This window comes from Apium graveolens, chromosome 5 (genome assembly GCF_009905375.1).
Source record: "Apium graveolens cultivar Ventura chromosome 5, ASM990537v1, whole genome shotgun sequence".
In the NCBI taxonomy this organism is placed as follows: domain Eukaryota; kingdom Viridiplantae; phylum Streptophyta; class Magnoliopsida; order Apiales; family Apiaceae; genus Apium; species Apium graveolens.
This window is the reverse complement of record NC_133651.1, coordinates 57,362,711-57,380,244: the sequence shown is the minus strand read 5'-3', so window position 1 is coordinate 57,380,244 and position 17,534 is coordinate 57,362,711. Positions and strand designations below refer to the sequence as shown.

General features: G+C 38.5%; 1 protein-coding gene across 1 annotated transcript; it reads right to left on the bottom strand.

Annotated features, from left to right (window-relative positions):
• Nucleotides 1–16,319: 16,319 nt before the first annotated feature.
• Nucleotides 16,320–16,895, bottom strand: LOC141660095 (uncharacterized). Its single transcript, XM_074467056.1, has one exon. The coding sequence runs from the start codon at nt 16,893–16,895 to the stop codon at nt 16,320–16,322; it is 576 nt and encodes a 191-aa protein (XP_074323157.1).
• Nucleotides 16,896–17,534: the final 639 nt, after the last annotated feature.

The following is a 17,534-nucleotide window of genomic DNA, read 5'->3' as shown; positions in this document are numbered from 1 at the left end:
ACTCGTGCTAAATTTTTGTTTTGGCTTGTTTTGCATCAGTGGCTGGAGCCTCTTTAGAGAAGATATTGAATAGCGGGGTTAAAGGAGAGATGGACAAGGCTATGTTGCTGCTTATTAAGAGAGCCTCGAAGAAAAGTGTTGATGGTGCCCCCTCTGGTCCATCGAGGGTTGGGCATTCTGTATCAATTGTGTGACGACCTCAATCTCGGGGTTAGGAAATGAGGACTCACACACCTCTAATCTACTAATTAAATATGCATAAATCCCAATTAACTTCTAACAGGATCAACAGGATAAAGTATGAGACAAGATTACAACTACCAATCACCAAATATAACTTACAAACCCAAAATATTATTAAATAATCAATATCGATTCCGGCTGGGAACCGACAGATAACCCATTGTATCTTTAAACACCTCTTTACTAGGCGCGAGCTCACTCATAACCTGAACTACCTGCTCTGGCAACTGGAAGCCCTCAACACGGTAGGGACCACCAGGTACGCTCTTACGAGCAGTGCGCCTAAGCCTGGCCATCTTCTTGCTTAACTGCCATGGTTAGATTAAGACAAAACAATGAGTATAAAACTCAGCAAGTAACTAAATAGCAGTTCTACAATAACAATTCTCAATATGCTTTGAACAAACTAGGGCATTCTATTTTAGCTAAACTAGGTGGCAGATTTCCGTATATTCATTTTTTTTTGCTTTCTTTGAGATAAGGAAAGGTATTTGAAGAATAACTGGGCTTTCAAGAAACAAGGCTCGAAACAGGATGAAAGCCGATATTCAACACAAATCATTATAGGATCAAAATAGATCTTTCGGTAGAGGAAAGCAACAGTATTTCAAGATATAGAATCATTCATATGATCAACAATTTCAGGAATCAGGGTTCTGAGCTCTAAGCTCCACAATAACATAATCAACTCTTTTCAAAACAGTATAAACCATTTTCATTTCCAAAAATCAATTTACTGAATAAAAGTTTCAGTTCCTTTTCTTAAATAATCATTTAGAACCCTTGATTGGATCACTTATCTTTCCATTTCATTATATACGGGTGATCAGCCCGTATCGACCTCCATTCCAGTCTTTAAGGTACCATTCGGCATAATTTCAGCCTTAAATTGGACTAGTCCCACTAGCCTCTTACCATGACTGGACTAGTCCCACTAGCCTCTTACGTCTCAATCCAATCCATCAGGAATTCATTTGGAAAACCTTGAGTTGGAAAACAATAGGTTTTCTAAAATTCATTTTATCATTACCAAGCCTTTGAAATCATTCGGACTCTTTCAAGTCGAAACTCATTCTTAATTCAGATTTTTAAAGAAACAAAGTTCAGGGAGTGAATCAAAGATACGCAAGGAACAATTCTCAAGAATTCTGCATCAAAGATAATAAGGTACTAAATTTGAAGGATCAATAATAACTTAGGGATCTTTAGGGCAATCAAGAGAAACAGGGTATCATTAAACAGAGTTAACCAAGATAATTAAAGGTTCAATATGATCATGGTATTATAGGAAACTTGAACAGAAAGGCAGATTATCAACGGGTGAAATCAATAGGATTATCAATAACAGGTTATCAAGAACAAAGGGTACTTCAAATCAATATCAGGGTTTCATAAAGCAAGGGTTTCATACTTTAACAGTTCAATACTCTACATGGTATGAACAACATTTCCTTTATAATCATTTACACAAGTAATCAGAGTTACTTGCCTGAAATTGCTTTCCTGAGGGTTGAACTACTGCCACCTAATATACTTTTCCCTTTCCTAGCCCGAATGCCCTCACGCTCCGAATCTACAATAAAACCAGAAATCTTAATTAGATTTCCAAATCTCGTTCCCGGAACGATCACTCTATACGATAACTCGATTATATTCTTGACTCGAACTATACGAGTATAGCTTATACAAATAAGCACACAGCACATAGCACATAGCACAATTCTTTCTCGTAGTTTTTATATCCTTATATACCTACCAATCAAAGCATACTCGCTTGACCTAGGCTATTTCTCAAATTAAACTAACACGACCCTTTTACGAGTACTAGACCCATTTACAACCAAACATTTACGTGCATACTATCACTTATATCAATCGACTTCATTCCCTTTTTTTTTCTTAAATTCGAACCACATAATACAATCAACTAAACAATCCATAGATATTCACATATATGCATCCAATCATTTCATATTTGATTATCAAAAACCAAGTTTTGACCTTAAGTTCATATGGCCTATTCGGCCTAATTGCAAATACCACCATAAAATCAATCAAATACTCACTTTAATTCACATAAACACGTATCTCAATTAACAACCTTTACAGAACCACTCTCCTTTCTTTTAATCATAGAAATCCGAACCATAATTATACATATACAATCAAATTTCTCAAAATTACACCATACAACTTTAGTTCTAACATGATTCCACATTTAAACTAGCACCATTTTCTTGATCAACAACCATTCGAACCAAAACATACATACATGCTCACATGCAGTTCAATGTTAACTTAGCACAATATCAAACACTTTATCTTTATCACGTAAGCCAACTTAGTTCCTTAACACAATTGATTTTTATCTAAATTACAACATACATCCATTCATTCATCAAATTAATCTATTTTAACTCAATTTCATTCGGTAATAACTCAAATTCACATCCCAAGGACAAATCATTGACATGCACATCTTGATCCTTTTTAAAACTAACATGCAATCACTTTTAGTCCATTTATACTTAGTATTTACCAAGATTATCCAACAAAAATCAATTTCCTTTCTTATTAACACAAAAATTCGAACCTAAACTTATCATGCAACAATATTTTCATTCCTTTTTAATCTAATAACAATCCCTCATCATTTTAAACAAGTTAATTCAAATCAAACAACCTTAAAGATTAAAACCATTCGGCCTTTTTCAAAAACAATCATGCAACTTGATATTCTTAATTCTTGAATCACAAATCCACCTATATTTCAACATCAAATCAATGACTCATGCATTTCAATATAATCAACTTGATTTCCTTAAAATAGTAAGGGCCATTCGGCCTTTTAATCAAAACACCACATGCAAACATAAATAAGTGATCTTAAGGTTCTAGAGCTCAGTTTTTAACATCATAGCTCACCACCGGTTCACCGGAGTTCATCACCGGTGGCGGTGGCTTCACGGTGGTGCCCTCATTCGAGGGTGTCCAACCACGAAACCCCCGATTTCTTAAAAGAAATGCATCAACACCACATACAAACTGATTTCAGCACAATAATCATAGGATACGAACTAATCAAGCAAGCCCTCGGTTCTTGGCTTGAAACCGAACCCAAAACACACACACTTCGGCATGCAAGCACCAATACACACATGCACATACTTCTACCTACACATAAGTGTTTATCATGAAGAATTAAGGATAATTGATGAGTTTGATCAAGGAAAATGGAAGGATACCGAGAGAAATTGATGAGAGAGCCGAGAGAGAGTTGTTCGAGTGAGAGAGAGAGAGAGAGTGAAAGAAAAAGAGGAGAGAAAAGAGTGAGTGCACGGAAAAGAAAGAAGAAAATGGGGAGGAAGGAGTAATTTATACTCCACCAACACAAGGGCAAAATGGTAATCTAATAACTCCCTTTTTAATTTGCATTTTGTTTCTCTTTTTACTCAAATGTAACAAAATTCAAAATAAAAATATTTCTCTCTCGGAAAGTCGAGAATTATTGAAAATGAAAATTTTAACACGTAGGTCTCGAAATTAGCTTTTCATCCATTACTCATAATAAGAATTTGAGCGAGCGGTTGATTTTAAATGAATTTCACAAACTCGCTTTAATAAATACCTTTTCCACATAAAATTAATTTAAAAATGCAAAGACCCACAATTAAATTCACTTATCATTTTTTAAAAAGTCTCTAAGACCTCTACGAAGATAACAGAACGAATCCCATGTTTTTATCCATCTCATATGATTTTATAAAAATGCACGAAGGTTAAATAAACCCTTATGTAAATCACATAATTCCTTTAAAATTCACAGAAATTAACACAGAACATATAATCATGCACACAGTCAAGCAATCACACACATATAGTCATATAATGACTCAGGTCTGATCATAGAATCTATCCCTCTTTAATCTTTATTCTCTTTTTACGCGTACCGGATCACGTTCAGCCTAACGGCCCGACGCTCAGCATTTCGAATACGCTTCTCATTACCTTTGCCAATCAACACGTCTCTTAAGACGAAATACTTCATTCATTTACTTCACATATAATTCACATTTTATATTATTTAATTTTCATACTAGGACGGGTTCCGTTCTACCTGACGGCCCGAAACCACAGCTTGACTTTTAAGCTGACTCTTTAAATTAGAACGTTTTTATCCACGCTCCTTAACTCTAGTATACAGATAAGACAAATAATCACCACTTAATCACATAATCTCATCACATAACACATACTTTACTTTCTTAATTACGATGCAAAATTCTCGGTCGTTACAATCTACCCTCCTTAAAAGGATTCTGTCCCCAGAATCTAATCTAAGCAAATAGATGGGGATACTTTTCTTTCATTTCGCTTTCTAATTCCCAAGTCGATTCCTCGACTAGTGGATTTCTCCACAACACTCTAACTAGAGGTACAACTTTATTTCTAAGCGTCCTTTCTTTTCGATCCAAAATTCGCACTGGTTGTTCCACATAGGACAAATCTGGTTGGATTTCTACTGGTTCCAACTCGATCACATGGCTCGCATCAGCATTATACTTCTTCAGGAGAGATACATGAAATACATTGTGCAGATGTTGCATTTGCAGCGGTAGCGCTAATTCATACGCTACTTTCCCAACTTGTCGCAATACTTCAAATGGTCCAATGTACCTTGGACTTAGCTTTCCTTTCTTTCCAAATCGAGTTAAACCTTTCCAAGGAGATATCTTCAACAAGACCTTGTCTCCAGTTTTGAATTGCACATCTTTCCGCTCTTGATTCGCGTACTTTGCCTGTCGGTCTTGAACTGCAATTAGTCTCTTTCGTATCATTTCAACCTTTTCCTTTGTTTGCTGCACTAGCTCGGGGCCAATTAACTTGCACTCACCAACTTTGTCCCAATAAGTAGGGGATCTACACTTTCTTCCATACAACGCTTCATAAGGCGGCATGCCAATACTTGCATGATAATTGTTGTTGTAGGAAAACTCAATTAAGGGTAAATGATCGTCCCAATTTCCTTTGAAATCTATTGCGCAGGTTCGCAACATATCCTCAATTGTCTGAATTATCCTTTCACTTTGTCCGTCTGTCTGCGGATGATATGCCGTACTCATTTTCAATTTCGTTCCCAAATGATCGTGGAATTGTCGCCAAAATCTCGAATTAAACCTTGGATCTCTATCAGACACGATAGATACAGGAACTCCGTGACGCATCACGATTTCATCCAGATACATTTTGACCAGCTTCTCTAATGAAAACCTTTCATTTATCGGCAAGAAATGTGCTGACTTTGTCAGTCGATCAATTACCACCCAAATCGCATCATGATTAGACTTGGTTTTAGGTAATCCTACCACGAAATCCATTGCGATATGTTCCCATTTCCATTCAGGTATGTCCAGTGGCTGAAGCAATCCACTTGGCCTTTGATGTTCCGCTTTAACTCTTTGGCACGTGTAACATTTGCTTATCCATTCCGCAATTTCTTTTTTTATGTTTGGCCACCAAAAATTTCCTTTCAAATCCTGGTACATCTTCGTACTTCCAGGGTGAATTGAAAATCTCGAGTTATGCGCTTCTTGCAAAATCTCGTGCTTTAGTTCCACAACATCAGGTATCCAAATACGTGAGTTAACACGGTATATCCCTTTTCCATCCTTTTGAGCTTTAATTTCTTCTCCCGTCAACTTATTCCTTTCGCGATTCATCACTTGCTCTTGACAACATCTAATATTTTCCAAAATTTCAGGTTGAAACAGCATTGCATAAATGGCTTCACCTCCACATTCTGGAGTCTACACCACTATTTCCATCTTTTCAAAGTCCTTGATTAATTCTTCTGATGACGTTAACATATTCAACTTTTCCTTTCGACTTAAAGCATCGGCTACCACATTTGCCTTTCCAGGATGATAGTTTATCGCGCAATCATAATCTTTGATCAATTCCAACCACCTTCTTTGTCGCATATTCAGTTCTTTCTGAGTAAAGATATACTTTAAGCTCTTATGGTCCGTATAAATCTCGCACTTTTCCCCGTACAAATAATGCCTCCAAATCTTAAGGGCAAACACAATTGCTGCCAATTCCAAATCGTGCGTTGGATACTTTTGCTCGTGCGGTTTGAGTTGCCTTGACGCGTATGCTATCACCTTCCCGTGTTGCATTAACACGCATCCAAGTCCTTTATAGGAAGCATCACTGAATATCACAAATTCACCTTTATCATCTGGTAATACCAACACAGGGGCGGTTACCAATCTCTTCTTTAACTCTTGGAAACTTTCCTCACACTTTTCTGTCCAAACAAACTTCTCATTCTTCCTCGTCAATTTTGTCAATGGAACTGCGATCTTTGAGAAATCTTGCACAAATCTTCTATAGTATCCGGCTAATCCCAGAAAACTTCTGACTTCCGTCGGAGTCTTGGGTCTTTCCCAATTCATTACAGCTTCTATCTTAGCTGGGTCCACTTTAATTCCTTCTTTATTAACTACATGACCAAGAAATTGCACTTCTTTTAGCCAAAATTCACACTTTGAAAACTTTGCATACAACTTCTCTTTTCGCAGAATTTCCAAGGAAATCCTCAATTGCTCCTTATGATCTTCCTCCGTTTTAGAATAAATAAGTATATCGTCAATAAACACAATCACGAACTTGTCCAAATACTGCTTGAATACTCTGTTCATAAGATCCATAAATGCAGCTGGCGCATTCGTCAAGCCAAATGCCATCACCAAAAACTCATAATGTCCGTATCTTGTTCGGAACGCTGTCTTGGGTATATCTTCCGCTTTGATCTTTAGTTGATGATACCCAGATCTTAAATCAATCTTTGAGAAACACGAAGCTCCTTTTAATTGGTCAAACAAGTCATCGATCCGCGGTAGAGGGTACTTATTCTTGATCGTCAACTTATTCAGTTCACGGTAATCGATACACAATCGCATACTTCCATCCTTCTTCTTTACAAACAACACTGGTGCGCCCCACAGGGATACACTCGGTCGGATTACTCCTTTGTCCAACAATTCTTGCAACTGGGCTGCCAATTCCTTCATTTCAACCGGCGCCATACGATAGGGAGCTTTCGACACTGGTTCCGTACCAGGATCCAATTCAATCGTAAACTCGATCTCTCTGTCTGGAGGTAGTCCAGGCAATTCATCAGGAAACACGTCCGGAAAATCTCTTACTACCAGAATATCGTCGATCCTTACAGATTCTTTCTCCACATCCACGACATGAGCCAAATAAACTTTGCATCCTTGACTCATTAATCTTCTCGCCTCAATAACCGTTAGAAATTTCTTCTCTTGCCTCTTTCCTTTAAATATCACTTCCTCACCATCCTTGGTTTTAAACTTCACTTTCTTACTTTTACACTCTATTTGCGCCTCATGATTTGACAACCAATCCATTCCTAGAATAACCTCAAATTCTCCTAACTTAAAAGGAATTAAGTCAGCAGAAAAGTGCCGACCTTCTATAGACACATAATAATCGGGACAAATCTTATTAACAACAACTTTCTCTTGATTTGCTACCTCTATAATCAAATTAGGCTCTAGAGGGTACGCAACATAATTTAACTTATCAAGAATGCTTTCAGAAATAAAAGATCTGGTTGCTCCAGAATCCATCAAAACTTTTACTTCTACTGAGTTTATAACAAGCATACCTGCTACCACGTCCACATCTTGCACCGCATCTTTCATTGACATGTTAAAGGTCCTAGCTCTGGGTTGAGCTGATGGTGCTGGGAGAGACGGCGGTCCAGCAATTCTGAGAACATTAGCCTTCTGCACAGGCTCCTTGCAATTTCTAGCCATATGGCCTACCTTGCCACACTTGAAACAAGCCAAATCAGGCTTCCTTATTTCATTTGAACATTCTGAAGAATAATGCCCCTTCTGGTTGCACTTAAAACATGTTATATCCAGCTTATTACACCTCCCCGGGTGTCTCTTTCCACAGTTCCTGCATTCTTGCATCTGGGGCCTGCTATCCTTTCCCGGTTGTCCAGCTTTCTGGAAACGGTTCTTCTGAGCTCCATTCCCGGGTCTAAACTTCTGAAACTTTTTGTTCTGACCTCCACCATTCTTTCCAAAGTTTCCTCTGAACTTGAAACTTCCTTGCTCTTGCTCAGAGCTTTCAAACTTCCTCTTTCTTCCTTCATTTTCTCTTCGAGCAGCTTCCCGCTCACCTTCTACTATCATTGCCTTTTGAACCAAGGCAGCATAGTTCTTGATCTCCAATATTGCTATTTGACTCCTAATCCACGACTTAAGTCCCTGCTGGAACCTCTTAACCTTCTTTGCTTCAGTATTCACGTATTCTGGCACGAACCTTGCCAACTCCGAAAACTTTACCTCATATTCTGCTACCGACATTTCCTCCTGTCTAAGATCCAAAAATTTCATCACCAACTGATCTTGCATATAACTTGGCAAATATTTTTCCAAAAACATCTCAGTAAACTTCTCCCAAGATAAGTCTTTGCCTTCCAACAACGCCTTAGAAGACTCCCACCAGAAACTTGCTTCATCCCTCAAGTAATAACTTGCGTACTGAGCTTTCTTATCGTCCTTAACTTCGGCTAGCTCAAAGGCTTTTTCCATCTCTCTTAACCATGACTGTGCTTTAATCGGATCTGGCAAACCTAAGAACTCTGGAGGGTGAACAGATTGAAAGTGCTTGAAATTTCCAACTTTTGGGGCCACAGGTTGTTGCAAAATCTGAGCAAGTCTGCTCATCAAAGTGGTTTATGGGTTCATTTCTGGGTCTTGGGTGGGAATTTCTTCTTCTTGGTGATCTGGTGAGTTGGCCATTTCTTACAAACCTGATTGAGCAATTACTTAGCAATACGATAGCATGGCATATATAACAACAATTTTTATGAAATCTCTTTTGTGGGTTTTAAGTTTTACCCAATTTGCACATGCAATCCTATTACTACATAATTCTCATATCAGTGTTGTTTTATCATGGCACGGAATAGGGTTTTACGATCTTTAGACATGGTTGTACGAAAATATGGTTGTATTTAAAACATGGCATTGAGAACAGTTTATAAGATAAACAAGGTGCACAAAGGAAAGCAAGATAATAGATTTATTTAAATCAAGGGTTACATAGGAAATATTCTGGATTTTAAGGTTCTGAAACAAGGTACAATAAATAGCAGGGTTAAACAGAGGAAAAACTGGAAAATATCCCCCTATCTACCCCTAACTTCCAACTACTACTATTACTACACTGGTCTGAAATACAACAAGATAAATAAAAAAGGGATCCCGACATCTGACCAAGTATCCCAAAGCCTACCGGCGCTGAAAACAACAAAAATCTACGGGCTCAACCAACAGTCCCGTCTAATCATCTAGGATCTCTCTCAACACAACCAACATCCAGCGAATGATCTTATGCAGCCTCCGGGCCTCAGCATCAGCATCACTAGTGGATGGCCCATCATCCAATCTCCTCCTGGCAACCTGCTCCACCAACTGAATCCTAGCTCTCCATTCCTCCACCACCACTGAGGTCCTCTGCCTAGAGTCTCGAATCAACCTATCTACCAAAGCTCCCAACTCAGGAATGCGGGAGTACACAAAGTCTCGGTCCTGGGTTTACTTGCCACCAATACTGACAGGAACAGTCTTAGGCATCTCCGACTCTGGCTCAGGGGCAGGGGTCTCTGAATCAAGCCTCAAGGGTGAAATCTGCATGGGGATCTCACTACCCTCAGAAGGGTCCTCCTCTGGGTCTGAACTAACATATACAGGCTCCTCTGGAGAGGGTGGAATAGGGTCCACAGGGGTACCAGTCAAGCTAATCTCTGAGTCTGAGTCACTACCACTACTAGGATCCTGAGAGAAAACATAAAACAACAACCAAGAAACAATGTTAGGGTCAAATAAAGCTTCCAGCTAACTCACACCCTAACTCTAGTTTCTGCTTTACCAATCAGACACTTTCCTTAGACTATACCTAATAGTCTAACTCAACTCTACATGAGTCGAACTCTCTCGCGATATAGATATATTCCCAAAATACCCCTTTTCTTTTTTTAAAACCTAACTTGTCTCAGGGACTAGATCCTGTAGCTCTGATACCAACTTGTGACGACCTCAATCTCGGGGTTAGGAAATGAGGACTCACACACCTCTAATCTACTAATTAAATATGCATAAACCCCGATTAACTTCTAACAGGATCAACAGGTTAAAGTATGAGACAAGATTACAACTACCAATCACCAAATATAACTAACAAACCCAAAATATTATTAAATAATCAATATCGATTCCGGCTGGGAACCGACAGATAACCCATTGTATCTTTAAACACCTCTTTACTAGGCGCGGGCTCACTCATAACCTGAACTACCTGCTCTGGCAACTGGAAGCCCTCAACACGGTAGGGACCACCAGGTACGCTCTTACGAGCAGTGCGCCTAAGCCTGGCCATCTTCTTGCTTAACTGCCATGGTTAGATTAAGACAAAACAATGAGTATAAAACTCAGCAAGTAACTAAATAGCAGTTCTACAATAACAATTCTCAATATGCTTTGAACAAACTAGGGCATTCTATTTTAGCTAAACTAGGTGGCAGATTTCCGTATATTCATTTTTTTGCTTTCTTTGAGATAAGGAAAGGTATCTGAAGAATAACTGGGCTTTCAAGAAACAAGGCTCAAAACAGGATGAAAGCCGATATTCAACACAAATCATTATAGGATCAAAATAGATCTTTCGGTAGAGGAAAGCAACAGTATTTCAAGATATAGAATCATTCATATGATCAATAATTTCAGGAATCAGGGTTCTGAGCTCTAAGCTCCACAATAACATAATCAACTCTTTTCAAAACAGTATAAACCATTTTCATTTCCAAAAATCAATTTACTGAATAAAAGTTTCAGTTCCTTTTCTTAAATAATCATTTAGAACCCTTGATTGGATCACTTATCTTTCCATTTCATTATATACGGGTGATCAGCCCGTATCGACCTCCATTCCGGTCTTTAAGGTACCATTCGGCATAATTTCAGCCTTAAATTGGACTAGTCCCACTAGCCTCTTACCATGACTGGACTAGTCCCACTAGCCTCTTACGTCTCAATCCAATCCATCAGGAATTCATTTAGAAAACCTTGAGTTGGAAAACAATAGGTTTTCTACAATTCATTTTATCATTACCAAGCCTTTGAAATCATTCGGACTCTTTCAAGTCGAAACTCATTCTTAATTCAGATTTTTATAGAAACAAAGTTCAGGGAGTGAATCAAAGATACGCAAGGAACAATTCTCAAGAATTCTGCATCAAAGATAATAAGGTACTAAATTTGAAGGATCAATAATAACTTAGGGATCTTTAGGGCGATCAGGAGAAATAGGGTATCATTAAACAGAGTTAACCAAGATAATTAAAGGTCAATATGATCATGGTATTATAGGAAACTTGAACAGAAAGGCAGATTATCAACGGGCGAAATCAATAGGATTATCAATAACAGGTTATCAAGAACAAAGGGTACTTCAAATCAATATCAGGGTTTCATAAAGCAAGAGTTTCATACTTTAACAGTTCAATACTCTACATGGTATGAACAACATTTCCTTTATAATCATTTACACAAGTAATCAGAGTTACTTGCCTGAAATTGCTTTCCTGAGGGTTGAACTTCTGCCACCTAATATAATTTTCCCTTTCCTAGCCCGAATGCCCTCACGCTCCGAATCTACAATAAAACCAGAAATCTTAATTAGATTTCCAACTCTCGTTCCCGGAACGATCACTCTATACGATAACTCGATTATATTCTTGACTCGAACTATACGAGTATAGCTTATACAAATACGCACACAGCACATAGCACATAGCACAATTCTTTCTCGTAGTTTTTATATCCTTATATACCTAGCAATCAAAGCATACTCGCTTGACCTAGGCTATTTCTCAAATTAAACTAACACGACTCTTTTACGAGTACTAGACCCATTTACAACCAAACATTTACGTGCATACTATCACTTATATCAATCGACTTCATTCCCTTTTTTTTCTTAAATTCGAACCACATAATACAATCAACTAAACAATCCATAGATATTCACATATATGCATCCAATCATTTCATATTTGATTATCAAAAACCAAGTTTTGACCTTAAGTTCATATGGCCTATTCGGCCTAATTACAAATACCACCATAAAATCAATCAAATACTCACTTTAATTCACGTAAACACGTATCTCAATTAACAACCTTTACAGAACCACTCTCCTTTCTTTTAATCATAGAAATCCGAACCATAATTATACATATACAATCAAATTTCTCAAAATTACACCATACAACTTTAGTTCTAACATGATTCCACATTTAAAGTAGCACCATTTTCTTGATCAACAACCATTCGAACCAAAACATACATACATGCTCACATGCAATTCAATGTTAACTTAGCACAATATCAAACACTTTATCTTTATCACGTAAGCCAACTAAGTTCCTTAACACAATTGATTTTTATCTAAATTACAACATACATCCATTCATTCATCAAATTAATCTATTTTAACTCAATTTCATTCGGCAATAACTCAAATTCACATCCCAAGGACAAATCATTGACATGCACATCTTGATCCTTTTTAAAACTAACATGCAATCACTTTTAGTCCATTTATACTTAGTGTTTACCAAGATTATCCAACAAAAATCAATTTCCTTTCTTATTAACACAAAAATTCGAACCTAAACTTAGCATGCAACAATATTTTCATTCCTTTTTAATCTAATAACAATCCCTCATCATTTTAAACAAGTTAATTCAAATCAAACAACCTTAAAGATTAAAACCATTCGGCCTTTTTCAAAAACAATCATGCAACTTGATATTCTTAATTCTTGAATCACAAATCCACCTATATTTCAACATCAAATCAATGACTCATGCATTTCAATATAATCAACTTGATTTCCTTAAAATAGTAAGGGCCATTCGGCCTTTTAATCAAAACACCACATGCAAATATAAATAAGTGATCTTAAGGTTCTAGGGCTTAGTTTTTAACATCATAGCTCACCACCGGTTCACCGGAGTTCATCACCGGTGGCGTTGGCTTCACGGTGGTGCCCTCATTCGAGGGTGTCCAACCACGAAACCCCCGATTTCTCAAAAGAAATGCATCAACACCACATGCAAACTGATTTCAGCACAATAATCATAGGATACGAACTAATCAAGCAAGCCCTCGGTTCTTGGCTTGAAACCGAACCCAAAACACACACACTTCGGCATGCAAGCACCAATACACACATGCACATACTTCTACCTACACATAAGTGTTTATCATGAAGAATTAAGGATAATTGATGAGTTTGATCAAGGAAAATGGAAGGATACCGAGAGAAATTGATGAGAGAGCCGAGAGAGAGTTGTTCGAGTGAGAGAGAGAGAGAGTGAAAGAAAAAGAGGAGAGAAAAGAGTGAGTGACGGAAAAGAAAGAAGAAAATGGGGAGGAAGGAGTAATTTATACTCCACCAACATAAGGGCAAAATGGTAATCTAATAACTCCCTTTTTAATTTGCATTTTGTTTCTCTTTTTACTCAAATGTAACAAAATTCAAAATAAAAATATTTCTCTCTCGGAAAGTCGAGAATTATTGAAAATGACAATTTTAACACGTAGGTCTCGAAATTAGCTTTTCATTCATTACTCATAATAAGAATTTGAGCGAGCGGTTGATTTTATATGAATTTCGCAAACTCGCTTTAATAAATACCTTTTCCACATAAAATCAATTTAAAAATGCAAAGACCCACAATTAAATTCACTTATCATTTTTTAAAAAGTCTCTAAGACCTCTACGAAGATAACAGAACGAATCCCATGTTTTTATCCATCTCAGATGATTTTATAAAAATGCACGAAGGTTAAATAAACCCTTATATAAATCACATAATTCCTTTAAAATTCACAGAAATTAACACAGAACATATAATCATGCACACAGTCAAGCAATCACACATATATAGTCACATAACGACTCAGTTCTGATCATAGAATCTATCCCTCTTTAATCTTTATTCTCTTTTTACGCGTACCGGGTCACGTTCAGCCTGACGGCCCGACGCTCAGCGTTTCGAATACGCTTCTCATTACCTTTGCCAATCAACACGTCTCTTAAGACGAAATACTTCATTCATTTACTTCACATATAATTCACATTTTATTTATTTAATTTTCATACTAGGACGGGTTCCGTTCTACCTGACGGCCCGAAACCACAGCTTGACTTTTAAGCTGACTCTTTAAATTGGAACATTTTTATCCACGCTCCTTAACTCTAGTATACAGATAAGACAAATAATCACCACTTAATCACATAATCTCATCACATAATACATACATACTTTACTTTCTTAATTACGACGCAAAATTCTCGGTCGTTACAAATTGAGTTACTGGATGACCAAGGAAATAGAATCGTGGAAGATGTTAAGAAGGCTATGCCAGACGTGGAGCCAGCTGATTTGAATCCTCGCAAGAGGGGTCGTCAAGAAGTCGAAGGGGAGAATTGTGGAGATGGTGGGATTGTTGAAGTGGACGCGTCGGTTGGTGGGGTGAATAGGACCCTTACATTGGTTGGTAACAGGACAACAATGGCCCTTACCATCGACCCCCGACAGAAGAAAGGAGTTATGAGGGTTGATATTCAGCCCCACGAACGCTGGACAGGTGGAACAACTGTGCCGCTGAGGGTTTTCGATCTTTTTCATCTTCCTCAAGATGCGATTGCTTTCGATGGGCGTCGTCGAGAGGATTTAGCGGATCGTTGTAAGAGCCGAGCTGTAAGGGTATGCTATAAAATTTTTGTTGTTGTTTATTTTTTTTTTACTTTGATTTGTGGTTTGTGACAGTTCCTCGCAGATTTTATGCATATTGTAGAAGAATTTTGCACTGACGGCAATGATGCGGCTTGTAAGAGATTAGAGGCGGAGGTGAGTTCTCTCAGGGTCGAGAGAAAAAAACTCATGGCAGGTTATTCAGAATTGGAAAAAAGATCGTCAGATTTGATGGCGGATAATACCGCGTTGTCGAAGAAGGTGGGTGAGATGGAAGTTGAGAAGCAGTCGCAGAATGCCACAGTCTCGGAGCTCGAGATAAGGCTTTCTGAAGTGGAGAAGGAGCGAGATGAGCTGAAGGGAAAGTGTGAGGGCTTGGAGCGTCACGTTGAGGGGATGGATTCTTCTTACCGTTTGATTGTTGAGGAGAATACCAGTCTAAAGGCGGAAGTGGAGAAAGCTGTGGAGGACATCGCTAGTGCTCTTGGGGATGGCTATGGGCGGTGTGTTGTCCGCATGAAAAATGCAGGACTCGACACGACGGGACATTCTTTCGAGGACTATATTCGCGATCTTGCTGCCTCGCGACCTGATGATCCAGCTGGAGGCTCTTGAAGGCGGGGAATGCCCCGTGAGTGATTTATCTTTATGTTTATTCTCAAAGACTCGTGTTTCCTATTTGTTGCTGGCTACTTGTATTCTCCATGTTTTGTTTAGACCCTACAACGATCTGGTTTTCTTTGGGATTTTTTCCTTGAAGTATTTTTTTGTGGTAGATGAACGATCTTGTTTAAAAGATATCCGAATTTATGCTTTTTGTTCCTCGTTATCGCATTAATTTCCCATTTTTAGTTGTTTCGTATATCTGTTTTGAAATCGTTAAGAATGTGTTTAACAAACTCCATGTCGTTTAGTGTGCATACTTGAAAGAATTGTGTTGTGTTGTTTGCCTTGTGTAGATAAGCTCTTGGGAAGTTAAAATTGTTATAATTTAAAGCCCCTCGATGTGGGTTAGCTCTTGGCATGTCGACTGTCGTTGTTCGTCTTTTTTTAAAGGTACAAGCAAGATATCAAAATAAGTTAAAGCTTTCATAACTTAAATTCCCTCGATGGGGATCTCATAACGACCCTCATTGCATCGAGGGTTAATTTTTGTAGTACAGTTATAGCCTTGAAGTTTCAACTATTACACATAAGAGCATGTTACTGATAAAATTTCTTGAGGTGAATATCGTTCCAGGCGTTCTTAATAGGCTGACCGTCGAGGTGCGAAAGCTCATATGTTCCCGTGCTAATAACCTTCGAAACTCTGTACGGGCCTTCCCACGTTGGCTTGAGCTTTCCAGTGACAGTGGGTTGGGATGCCGCGGAGTCCCAGAGGACGAGGTCTCCCACTTTGAAGTGTTTGCTCCTGACTTTCTTGTTAAAATAATTTGCAGTTTTCTCTTGTTGTGCGATCATGCGTAGACGGGATTCCTCTCTTGTTTCTTCTAGTAAGTCATTGTGAAACTGCACACCCTCGAGTGCGAGGGAGGGATTGAAAACCTTGACCCTTGGGGAAAGTAGGCTTATTTCAACTGGTAAGACCGCTTCAACGCCATACGCCAGGAAAAAAGGGGTCTCTCCTGTCGAGCTGCGAGGGGTCGTCCTGTATGACCACAACATATTTGGCAGTTCGCCGACCCAGCAGCGGGGAATCTCTTCAATTCTCTTGTTTAACCCTTGTAGGATGGTTCTATTTGTTACCTCTGCTAGCCCATTGGCTTGTGGATATACCATTGATGCCTTGATGTGTTGGATTTTTAACTCCTCTACAGTTTTCTCAAATTGAGCCCCCCAAACTGTGTGCCATTATCTGAAATTAGGATTCGCGGGACTCCAAAGCGAAATACCACATATTCCATGAAAAATTCAATCATTTTTTTCTCTCTGATCTTTGAAAGTGGTTTTGCCTCGACCCATTTCGTAGCGTAATCCACCACTACAATTATGTATTGGCACTGGTTCTTAGATTTTGGAAAGGGTCCTACGATATCGATGCTCCACTGAAAGAAAGGGCATGGTGCGAGGACAGAATTGAGCTTGGTCGTGGGTCGGTGATCCATGTTTCCATGTAGCTGGCATGCTTGGAATTTTCTGACATATTCCTCGCAGTCTTTCCGAATTGTGGGCCAATATAAACCTTGCCTGATTATTTTGAGAGCCAAGTTCTTTCCTCCGAGATGGTCGCCACAGATTCCTGTGTGAACCTCGATCATCGCTAGATGGGCTTCTTCTAATGTCAGACATCGGAGTAATGGTTCAGATAGGGCGTGCCGGTACAACGACGAACCAATTACACAGTAACTTCTTGCCTTGAACATAAGTGAGCGAGCTTCGCGTTTCTCGCTCGGGAGTTTGTTGTCGATAATGTACTCG

Excerpts from the sequence above, each read along its gene's own strand:
- LOC141660095 (XM_074467056.1), bottom strand. The coding sequence starts at position 16,895 with ATGGTATATCCACAAGCCAATGGGCTAGCAGAGGTAACAAATAGAACC.